Source organism: Neophocaena asiaeorientalis, unplaced genomic scaffold (genome assembly GCF_003031525.2).
Source record: "Neophocaena asiaeorientalis asiaeorientalis breed wild unplaced genomic scaffold, Neophocaena_asiaeorientalis_V1.1 scaffold92, whole genome shotgun sequence".
Classification (NCBI taxonomy): Eukaryota; Metazoa; Chordata; class Mammalia; order Artiodactyla; family Phocoenidae; genus Neophocaena; species Neophocaena asiaeorientalis.
Genome location: NW_020174057.1, coordinates 5,683,589 through 5,696,072, shown reverse-complemented (window position 1 = coordinate 5,696,072; position 12,484 = coordinate 5,683,589). Strand labels below are relative to the sequence as shown.

At 35.2% G+C, this 12,484-nt stretch overlaps 1 protein-coding gene across 1 annotated transcript in view; it reads right to left on the bottom strand.

Moving 5' to 3' along the window:
* EPYC (epiphycan) overlaps positions 1-12,484 on the bottom strand; it is a 35,146-nt gene that overhangs the window by 756 nt on the left and 21,906 nt on the right. The window contains exons 3-5 of the mRNA XM_024754415.1: positions 7,080-7,238; positions 6,026-6,228; positions 4,632-4,727 (exon numbers count right to left, since the gene is read on the bottom strand). Coding sequence (XP_024610183.1) covers positions 4,632-4,727; positions 6,026-6,228; positions 7,080-7,238 — 458 coding nt within the window. The remainder of the gene's footprint in view (positions 1-4,631; positions 4,728-6,025; positions 6,229-7,079; positions 7,239-12,484) is intronic.

Here is a 12,484-nt window from a genome sequence, read left to right as displayed (position 1 = left end):
ACCAGAGAAGCCCTAGATTTTTAAAAATAGCTTTATTGAGTACATTTCACATACCATAAAATTCGCCCATTTTAAGTGTACAGTTCAGTGGTTTTCAGTATAGTCACAGACTTGTATAAGGATCACAACAGTTTAATTTCAGAGCATTTTAAACATCCCCCAAAGAAACCCCGTAGATATTAGAAATAACTCCCCATTTTCCCCAACCTCTAGGCCCTGACAACTTCTAAACTACTTTCTGTTTCTATGGATTTTCCTATTCTAGACACTTCACAAAGGGAATCAAACAATATATCATCTTTTGTGACTGGGTTCTTCCTCTCAGAATTGTATTTTCAGGATTCGTACATGCTGCAGCATGTATCAGTACTTTTTATTTTATTGCTCAATAATATTCTTCTCTATGGATATGCCACATTTTTGTTTATCCATTTATCAGATAATGGGAATTTGGATTGTTTCCACTTTTTGGCTCTCATGCATAATGCTTCTATGAACATTTGTGTACAAATTTTGTGTGGACATACGTTTTCAGTTCTTTTGCATATGTACGTAGGAGTTGAATTGCTGGGTGATATGATAACTCTGTGTTTAATATTCTGAGGAAGTATTAAATTGCTTTTTAAAATAGCTGCACTCTTTTACACCTCTACCAGCAATGTATGAGGGTTCCATTTTTCTCTGCATCCTAAGCAACACTTGTAATTGTCTGTCTCTTATATTTTAGCCAACCAAGTGGGTGTAAAGTGGTATCCCATTGTGGTTTAGTTCATTGCTAGCATAGAAATACAATTGATATTTTATGTTGATTTTATAACCTTCCACATTGCTGAACTCATTGATTAGTTCAAATAATTTAATAAATTACTTGTGAGTTTCTACTTAAAATATTTGTAGATCAATTTGGGGGGTATTTCCATCTTAAGACTTCCAAACCATGAATATGGGGATATCTTTCCTTTATTTAGCTCTCTTTCCCCCCAGGTTTATTGAGGTATCTTTGACAAATAAAACTGTAGATATTTAAGGTATACAGCATTATGTTTTGGTTTATGTATACATTGTGAAATGGTTACCACAATCAAGCTAATTAACATTTCCATCACCTTACATAGTTACCTTTTGTGTATGTGTCTGGTGAGAACACTAGAGATCTACTCTCAACAAATTTCAAGTATACGGTATAGTGTTATTAACTACAGTCACCATGCTGTATGTTACACCTCCAGAACTTATTTATCGTGAATAACTAAAACTTTATACCCTTTGACCAACGTCTCCCTCTATCCCCCACCCCCCAGTCCCTGGTAACCACCATTCTATGAGCTTGACTTTTTTAGATTTTACACATGGGAGAGATCATATAATATTTTTCTTTCTATAGCTGACTTATTTCTCAAGGTTCATCCATGTTATTGCAAATGGCAGGATTTCCTTCTTTTCTAAGGCTTAATAATATTCCATTGTATACATAGACCACAATTTCTTTATCCATTCATCCATTGACAGACATTTAGGTTGTTTCCATATCTTGGCTATTGTGACAAGTGACACCATGAACATGGAAGTGCAGATAACTTCAAGATACTTATTTCATTTCCCTTGGACATATACCCAGAAGTGGGATTGTTGAATCATATGGTAGTTCTGTTTTTAATTTTTTTTGAAGAAACATCATACCGTTCCCCATATCTGTATCACCTTACATTCCCACCAACAGTGTACAGAGGTTACCTTTTCTCCACATCCTTGCCAACACTTAACTTTGGTCTTTTTGATAATAGCCCTTCCAACAGGTGTGAGGTGACATCTCTTTCTGGTTTTGATTTGCATTTCCCTGATAATTAGTCTTGTTGAGCTCCTTTTCACATACTTATTGGCGATTTGTATGTCTTCTTTAGACAAATGTCTAATCAACTCCTTTGCCAATATTTTAATTAGCTTATTTGTTTTTTCCTATTGAGTTGTTTGAGTTCTGTATATATTTTGGGTATTAACCCCTTCTCAAATGTATGATTTGCAAATATTTTCTCCCATTCCATAGGTTGTCTCTTCTCCCTGTTAATTGTTTCCTTTGCTGTGCAGAAGTCTTTCAACAATATGTCGTAGTTTTCAGTATACAAATTTTGCATTCTTTTATTAATATTATTCTTAGGTAATTTATTATTTTGTGACTATTATAAATAAGCTTGTTTTCTTATTTTAAATATTTTCTTATTATAAATAAGCTTGTTTTCTTAATTTTATTTTCAGATTTTTCATTTCTAGTATATACATATACATTAGTATTTATATATTGATTTTGTAAACTGTCATATTGCTGAACTAATTTATTAGATTTCTGTTCTGATCCATGGCTTATTAATGAAGGTGTTGTTTAATATCTACATATTTGTGAATTTCCTGTTTTCTTTGTTGTTGATTTTTATTTTAATTTCATTGTAATCAGAAAAATGCTTTGTATGATTTCAATTATTTTCAGTTTGTTGAGGCCTGTTTTGGGGCTTCGTATATTGTATATCCTGGAGATGTTCCTTGTCACTTGAGAAGAATGTATATCTGCTGTTGTTGGGTTGAATGTTATATAGATGACTGTTAGGGCTAGTTGGTATATAATGTTGCTCAAGTCTTGTGTTTCTTAGTTGATCTTATGGCTAGTTGTTCTATCCACTATTAAAAGTGGAGTATTGAGGAATCCAATTATTATTGTTGAATTGTCTATTTCCCCGTTTAATTCTGATAGTGTAGTCTTTATAAATTCTGAGGCTCTGTTGTTAGGTGCACATGTGTTTATAAGCATTACATCTTTCTGATGGATTGACTCTCTATGATTACAAAGTGCCCATGAGGAATAATACAGATTTAGTGCCTATGCACTGCACTATTTTCTTTGCTAGGTAATAGATACACATTGTTAATAATTATCATGCCTCACCTTTAAGTGATACTTATCATGGATCAGTCAATGCAGGACCCACTTTATAAACTAAAACTGAGATGCAGGGAGGTTTAGATATTTGTCCAATCATTAAATAGTGTCAAGTAGAATTTCAGCCCAGGGAGTCTGATTTTGCCAGAGTTATCATTCTTAATTACTATACCATATGTTGAAAAGCATTTTTCAAATGAATCAAAAAAGGAGATTTTTATATGAGCATTAAAATGAATATAAAATGAAGATAATTTAAATTAAAAACAGCTTTATACTGGATATTGGTGAGGTGATTGTGAAAGAGAAATATTTTAAAAGGTTCACTTAATGACTTTTTAAACCTTAGAATAGGGACTGTAAAGCCAATTACTTCAAAAAAATCTTATATTGTATATACAAGCGCATTCAGTTTAAATATAACATCAGAGACCTGGTTACTCTGTAGAAGTCAATATCATCAAAGACAGTAATAATAAAATTTAATTCAGAATTGGAAAAGAATTCCAAAATTTCCCTGAGGATGCCCTTGAAAATCCTCTTCCAATCCTAAACAAGACAAGAAATCCTCATATTTATAGAAATTCACCCCCAGAAAAAGAGAGACCAACAGAGAGCCATAGAGAAACAGGACGAGCACCAGAAAGGGAATACACATTAAGGAAGTTAACACAGCCAGAAAAACTCTCAAAAGTGACAGACTCAGACAAGACTCATAGACAGATATTCACAAAAAGACACCAAAAAGAAGTATGGAAAGATATAAATAGGAATAAAAGAAAATTCACAGAGGTAAATAATTACAGGGTCCACAGAGAAAAAAGAATCAGACTTGCTCTCACATAGCAAAATCACTTCTTGTGATGGTCTATACTTTATTTTTTGCTAAATGATTGTAATATTACACCATGATATCGTATCTTTGAGCACATAATGGTTGTGTTCCCTACAGATTTATTCCACAGATGAAATTATTACATTGATTACAGCTGTAGAACAAAAGTTACTCATATCTGAAATAAATAATTTATCTTTCTTTGTTTCAACAACCAAAAACATTTGTTTTAATTGATCGTATTTTTAATATATTTAGAAAATATTAGATCATAACATTTTGAAAATGTGTTTTCACTCATTATTTCAGAGATAAAATGTAGCTTAAAGGGATTTAAAATAATGCAAGCTTTCAAATATGTTTGTTTAGAAAAAACTGCATTTTCTTAATCCAGAGAGATGGAAGTCTGTCATCTCTCAGCAGATAGGAATGAATTTTCCTCAGTACATGGAACCTAAAATCAAGAGCTAAAACTGACATTTTTTTCCCCCCTGAAAGCTAGAAATCAAATCAGATTTTTCTTTCCCTCTTTTTCTCTTCCATTTCTAATCTTTACACATTTCTTCAGCAGATGAAGCTCTCATTTTTTTAAAAGAAGCTTTGTATGTCAAAAAGATGCATTATGACTTGGCAAAGAATGAAAATAAAGACTAAACTTATCAGAAATAAATCAGTAGAGATAAGAGTCATGAATGTACAATTACCTTGTACTCAGATTGAGAGAATGAATTAAAGACAGGAGAAAAAAAAGAAAAATTGTCACAGTGTATCAACATGCCATTATAAATAGCTTTTGCATCCCACCTTCACCTGTTTGCTTCTGTTTTCCATGGAGGTGTTGGGGATAACTTACTAGTAGAAGCCTACCTGGAGGTGAAGGGCCCGTAGATTTTCTGGGAGTGGCAGAGGGATGTGTTCCAAGTTGTTATCGGAGAGGTAGAGATGATGGAGATCATACATATCCTGTAAACATTCCAAATGTAGGGTCTTAATAAAAATTAGTGGTGCTACAGTTGTATTTTTAATTCCCTGTCTGTGAAACTATTTGTGAAATAATACATGCCTGTTCAGGTCTTGTTTTGTAAAATTGAGGCAAATTAGTTTTCTATGTTACTGGACAGTTCAAATGAGTTTTGGAAGAATTGATAGCAAGCAAATATCTCTCTATGCAAATGAAACATGTTTCTCAATCTCTAGGCAGAAGCTTTCTTTGCCCACTCTAACTTTCTCTAAGCAAGGCAGCGACTTCCCACATAAGACACTCTGCAATAGGATTTTGAGGATTTTGGTGAGACATAGCAAGAATTTCCTTCATGTTACAGGAATGGAGAAATGAAAAGTTCTCTCCCACAAAATCTTGCTCGCTCCAGCCCAAGTACCAGGTAAAGGGCAGCCTAGCAAGACAGAATAAGTTTAGACAATAACAGGTCTACTCTAGCCAAACATCACAGGACAAACTGTGACTCACTACCACCCATGCCAACAAAATCTGAGTGGAGAGACTAGATTTTGACCTTTGTCAGGCTCTAATGAGGTGCCCTAACTTCCTTGCCCACCAGGGTGGTGTCACAGGAGAGCTAGTGGAGAGACAGGGTTTCCATCATTGCTTAGTGCTAACGGGTCCATGTAACCCCCTGTAGCCTCCATGGAAGTAATGTGATGTCCCTTCAAACAGTAGTTTAAATTTGTTTGTTCAACATATATTTAGAGGAGCAGCTTGAATGGAGTAAGAGTGGGTAAGAAAGCCAATCTGGTTACTATTCTCAGATTCTATGCTGTTATTCCAAGCAAGTCACTCTAACCCCAAACTTGTTTCCTTCACTTAAAAAACAAACTGCATAAGATTAACTGAATCCATTCTCCTTACAAAATAATTTAGGTTTCTACCCTCAAAGGCACCACCCACACTCTGTACAAGTAGTTGTCCTTCCAGCCACATAAGATACTCTTGTTAAGTGGCATTTTTAGTAAATACAATTCATCCAGCTTACAGCATTTCCAGGTGCAATTTATAGAGTGGTGCTCCAGATAGCCACGCACTTCTTACTCCAGCTCTGCTTTCTGTTCTTTGGTGTTTGAGCTGCCTCAGAATGTACCAGAACACAGTATTTCCCCAAAGCATGATACATAGTGCTGTAAAGTTTATTTTAGGAGTTAAAATCTCATCAAATTGAATCCCTTTGTGGAAATAAAAAGGCTAGTCATTGATAGCAAAGGGAATGGGAAGATGCAAGTCTTTCATATTCAAACTCAAAACTCACTTTAAATGCTTCTTGCTTTATTCCTTTCCTTCCAAGTCTATTGTTGCTAATATCAATAAATGTTAAAGTGGTTGGTAATTCTGGGAGCTGCCTTATCTTGTTGTCACGCAGGACAAGCTCTCGGAGTCGAGGTAGCTTTCTGAATGCATCTTCATCAATCTCAGATATTAAATTTGAGGTCAGATCAATCTTCCTTAGATCATCTGGAAAAAAAAAAGAGGGAAGTAGTTAAATATTCTTGAATATGTTTTGCTCACATAAAAATAGGAATATAAACTTCCCCATACACAAGCAAATATAAATATGAATTTAATTAGCAATGGACAACTAATGAAACAATTATTTCTAACAACTTCATAAAAATTCAGTTGTTTCCCCCAAATACTATTCATATTTATGCTCTTATAAGAAAGTGTAACTTTAGCAAAGAAATTGACTCATTATATTTAACTGGTCTTTTCCCTATATTCTTCATAAACTTTGTCTGGATTTTCTATTTAAAACATTTTTCTCATTGAAGGCAGATTATTGTATTTTCTAATAGTAATAGATGCATTAGCATTAAAATACAAAAGCATTAAAAAGAAACTTTCGAATGATTAAAACACTTAATGAAGACAAGTACCAAAATTCTTCAAAGTTGACAACAATTATAAAGTCAGAATTTAGGTTTGCATTCATCAGTCATAAAGCAATTGTGCTTTACTGGAAGTCTATTCAGACAAGCCAGATCCTAGTAAATATATGACCATGACTTTCTACTCTTATTGTTACAACATGATAATGAACTTTAACCTATAAAATAGAATTATTTGTGATTTTTCTTTAGTTGAAAATAGTTTGAGAATATCAACAACTATATAGTTTCATAAACACCTTTATAGTTTTCATAACAACCATTTTTTCTTATCATAAAACAAACCTTCAAAAGTAAAAATAATTGATTTGAGTCATATTTTGATATTGAAGTTTCACTTTCAGTACCAGCATTTCACAGTGCAAACATTTTAGGAAAAGTCTGTAAAGAGCAGGGTATTAGTGCCATCATCCTTACTTAGGCTTGCAAAATCATTTCTGTTGATCTTTTTAATTCTGTTAAAGCGGGAATAGAAATAAGCAGTGTTCTTGGGCAGTGGAGGAATAGCATCAAGTTCATGGTCATCACAGTATACAGTGGTGCTTATACAAGTACACAGAAGGCAGGTTGGAAAGTCTAAAAGAAAGAGGCAAACAATATATGTAAGCAACAAAAGCAACTTCTAACAAATTATGTGATTACGAATATTTATTAAACAAGATTCGCGTCTCAGAGTATTCTGGCATATTTAATATTTTCTCATATAGTTTTCTTTAAATGGAATATTAAAGTCAAATATACCAACTAAGGCTACCCCAATAATTAGTATATTCTTTGTAATGCTTTAAAATTTTATTTTAAATTACTGAGTGAATATTGCATGGTTGTTGCTCTTATATTTACTGGAAATTCTATTTTCAAATGTAAATATTAAGATTGTGGTTTTTATAAATTTAAAACATCACATATAATATTAGGTCTTTCATTCAATATTTAAACAACCCACTGAAACAAAATCAAGAAAAAGATAGAGCAATAATCATTAATATTAATTCACTCAATGTGCATTTATTAAATCTTTTCTTTGTAAATGGCACTGGGCACTGTGCTAGCTGATGAAACAGTGGTGAGCCAAAGAGGCAGTTCTGTTTTATAATCTGCTATGTAAGATGAATGTTAATCACAAATAAATAAAATGACGACTGTGGTAAATGTCAAGAAATATCATAGGAGCATAAACTACAGGAATTTGATTCAGTCTGAGAGTCATCGTTTTCTGAGGAGGTGATAATTGAGTTGAAATCTGCAGGAAGAACAAGACTTGATTATGCAGGTGACAGGGAAGCACATGCAGGCAGAGGAAGCAGCAGGTGCTAAGTCCCTTCACTTTGGAGGAACCAAAAGATGGTCCCTGTAGCTCCAGTACAGCGAGCATTGCAATGTTTAAGACATAACACACATGGGCCTTACAGGCTGTGTTATAGGTTTTGTTCCGTATCTTAAGGATGGGCAGGGGTATTACATGATCAGATTTGCATGTTAAGATGTCACGCTGATTGAAGGTAAGCTGGAAGACTGAGGGAGGGCCAGTAGGCAGAGAGGAGATGAGTTATCTAGATAAAAGATGATGGTTGCTTGGCTAGGGTAATGGTGATAGAAAAGACAACAGATCCAAAAGAGTTATCAGGCTGGATTATATCTCCATTTATTAATCTATTTTTTTCTATCACCCCCGTACATACACACTCCTACCCGTCCTTCGCACTCTGTTTATTGGTCATGTAGAGGACAGTGAGCTTCAAGGGAGATAGAGAAGAAATGGCCGGAAGAAAAGAAGGACAATAGGATGGATGATGTTACGGAGGCCAAGTGGAGAGTTAGTTTGAAGGAATAGGGAATAGAAAATAATCTAAGCCTCCTGAGATGTCAGTTAAGGACTGAAAAATGTCTCTTGGATTAGTTACTGTGGGGATTATAGGAAACTTCAGTAAACACTGTGGAGTGATGAGGTTGGAAGCTGGATTACAGCCACTGAAGGAGGAAGTTAGAGGTGAGGAAATAGTTACAGCACGTACAAACCATGCTATTGAGATGTTTGACTGTAAAGAAAAAGGAAAGAAAGATGGTGCTAACTATAAGAAGACGTATTTGTGGTGTGTATGATGAGGAAATGGACTAACGTGGGAGAGATTTGAAGAAAAGAATCCAGAGGAAGAGAGACTGAATATAAAACGGATACTGAGAGGGCAGCAGGAAATGGGACTCAAAACACAATGGGAAGAATGAAGATTTCAGTTTAATTTAAAATCTGTGGTGTGAAGGACGCATCTGTGAAACCAAGGTTCCTAGCTCAATCCCTGTATGTATCATTTAGTTCATTGAGAGAAAGTTTGTTCTATAATTTGTCAGTTTTCCTAGTTGCTTCTGGTCACTAGTCATACCCTGGAAAAATTATGAATTAATGTAATTCTACCACTGTTACTGGAAAAAGAATGCAAAATTCTGATAATAAATCATAGGTGTAGTAGGGGAAAAAAAACACAATCGGAAGAATTTACATCCCACATGTGGGAGGACAGACAGTTCCTCTGTTGTAATAGGAGTAGATGCATGGATGTAGATGTAGGTAAATTATATGTCTGCAAACAGAAAGACCAAAGAACTGCTGACCAGAAGACTGCATTTTCTTTGTGAAGGAGGAGGCTAAGCTCTCTGATGAGTTTGAGGGGTTTAGGGAGGAGGAGAAAAAAGTTGTGAGACATGAGATGGATGGGGAAAGTGAACTAGCCATGAGAGATAGAAGAAGAAAGTGATGGAAGACCTTCTTGGGATTGCTCAGTGTCAATTCATCCCCATTTAGCTGAGACTTTGCTAGTTTTAGCACTGGAAGCCTCTGGTCTTGGGATCCCTTCACTCCCAGGCAAATCGGGACAATTGGTTGCCTTCGTTGAAGGAGCTATTCGTGGTTTGAGATCAAGAACTGGTAATGCACCTACTAAGGTCTTATTACTGTTGTTAAATAGAAAAATCACTTATAATAACAACTTCAGGAGTGAAAACTATTTTAGGAATGTAAATCTAGGAAAAAATTTTAAGGGAGAGCTATGCATTATTTAATACTTGCTAATTTTTCTAATCACTGTAAATGAATATTTGCTACTTATCACAGTTTTTAGAAAGTAAAGCATTTTGTTCTATATATTCATGGTCATGCTAGTTCAATAATCACTTAGGGTAATTATATATAGTCACACCAGTTATTATTTAATTCTAGTTTTTTCCACTCATAACTCAAGCCTACTTTATGTGGCTTCAGAATACTATTTCTAGAAATTGATATTCATAGTAACAAATAATATTTTGATTTTTAATGTTTTAAATATTTCCAAACTATTTGCCTTTGATAAATTTATAAGATTTAAATTTAATTTTAAAGTTTAGAATTTCGAGAGATGCTTCCTCTTTGGAAAGTAAAATGTGAATTAAAATTTTAACTTCATTATTTATTCTCAGACTCCTTTAGAGACAAAAAGTTTTTTTAAGTCATACTTTTTCTTTTATTCTTTCAAAACTGACATTATTGAGCCATAAGTTTTACTAAAGCTTTTAAAAAGATTGGACATTCTGCTCTTCTATTGTTCCTGGCTTATTAGGTAATGATGCCAGATCAGTCAACTTTTGAAAGATCTGAAATTACTTAAAAGTAAGTAATGTTCTAGAGATATTTAATTTCCCTATTTTGAGGACTTTCTGCTGGATATGTACATTTCCTTCTCACTGTGTGTGTATCTCCCTGGTTCTGTCTGTAGCATGTTCTGCTACTTCATAGAAAGTTGACTATGTGGAAAGAATATGGTGTCTTCATTAAAGAAAGGACTTAGTGGCCTCTGTTTTCATGCCAGCGCCCCTACGTACCACTTCCATGACCTTGGACAACTTTTATAGTATTTTGGAATTTTGGTTTTCCTATTTATAAAGCAAAGATAACAGTAACTAGTACTTAGTATTGTTGTATCTCTTCAAAGAGCTAATATACATAAAACACTTTAGTGGCTGGCGTATAGGCAGCATTTCACAGAAGACAACATTTTTACACTACTTATTGGTGAAGAGTTAAAAACTCACAGAAGCAGAGGGTAGATTGGTGGTTACCAGGGACTGCAAGGAGGGGGAAAGAGCTGTTCAACAGGGATAAAGTTTCAGTTATGTAAGATGAATTAAGTTCTAGACATTTGCTTATAACACAGTTCCTATAGTTAACAATGCTGTATTGCACACTGAAAAGTTTGTTGAGAGTAAACAAAAATGATATACTCTTTGGGCTTCCCTGGTGGCGCAGCGGTTGAGAGTCCGCCTGCCGAGGCAGGGGACACGGGTTCGTGCCCCGGTCCGGGAAGATCCCACATGCTGCGGAGCGGCTGGGCCCGTGAGCCATGGCCGCTGAGCCTGTGCGTCCAGAGCCTGTGCTCCGCAATGGGAGAGGCCACAACAGTGAGAGGCCCACATACCGCAAAACAAAAACAAAAACAAAAACAAAAGATATACTCTTCTATCAAGAATAGAGCATTGAGAATAACTAACATTTATGATGTTTACTGTGGGCCAGGCACTAACTTCATTCAGTTAATCCTTATAACAACTCTATGAGGTAAGATCTATTATTTATTATCCCAGTTTTTAGATGAGGAAACAAAGGCAAAAAAATATTGACTGCTTTGCTCAAGACTGTGTATCTAGCAAAGTCTCAAAGCTGGGATTTGAATGCTCTCTCCTCTCCTATTCTCTCAGTGTGTTCTGTACAAACTTTTCTTATATTACCTATAACATATCACTGTCTCTAAGTTGGTTTACATGTCTGTCTCTCTGTACTAGACAGAAATATCTGTGAAAAGAGTAGTCATTTTAAGACAAGTCTTGTATCTCCAGAATTTCTAGTACAGAGACTCTTGATACTAACCAAACCTTTGCAATGGGAACTCTGTACCCCCTCACAACACCATTCTCCATGTGTGTAATAGTGTTCTGGTGTGAGTCCACTTGAACAGCCCCCAAGGTTGACACTGACAAATTCTTACATGAAATACCAACAAATCATAGAATCAGGCTCAGCACCAGGAATTCCTTCTCATGACCTAAATAAAAGGCCATGGTCTACATCAACTTCAGGCCCTACTAGATGGAGTCCAATGTTATGAAATACTTGCTTCTCTTTTCCTTTTCCTGCTGCTTCCCAGGACTGAGTGAAAAGAAGCCTGTTTTCCAATAAGTACGCAGACAAGAATCAGAACAGGCTTGCTTCAAACCCAGTGTGTGAACCTAATATGTGATCTCTGGAAAGTTCCTACGCTTTCTGAGCTAGTTTCCTTGGTAATAACGAACAAAATTAATACTAATACCTTCACAAGGAGGTTGCAATAGTCAAACGAGATAATGTGAAGTGCTGAGCATTGTGGCCCACAGAAAGCATGTGCTCAATCAATGTAAAATAATATTACCATCATCACCATCATCATTATCATCATCGTCATCCATCATCACTTGATCTCCTTGAACTGCTGGGGCCTGATCTCTCAGACACAGACTCTGATCTTGCTGATAGTGTATCGTTTGTTCTAGAAATGCATTCCACCACAAAGCTTTCTGAGTAATGATGCCAGACAAATATTTTGACCCCAAATCTTTTGTTATTTGATCATTTCCATCATGCCAAAGCGGAATTATTAAAACAGCTTTATATTTTAATACCAAATACATGTATATCTCCTGCTTCAAACCTAGCCTATAACAAAGTTTACTCCTTGGGTCATGGGGGCTCCCTGCAGAGTTGGAGCTTGGCAGTTTTGAGGAATGAACAAGTAGACTTCATTACAATCCAGCTTTGA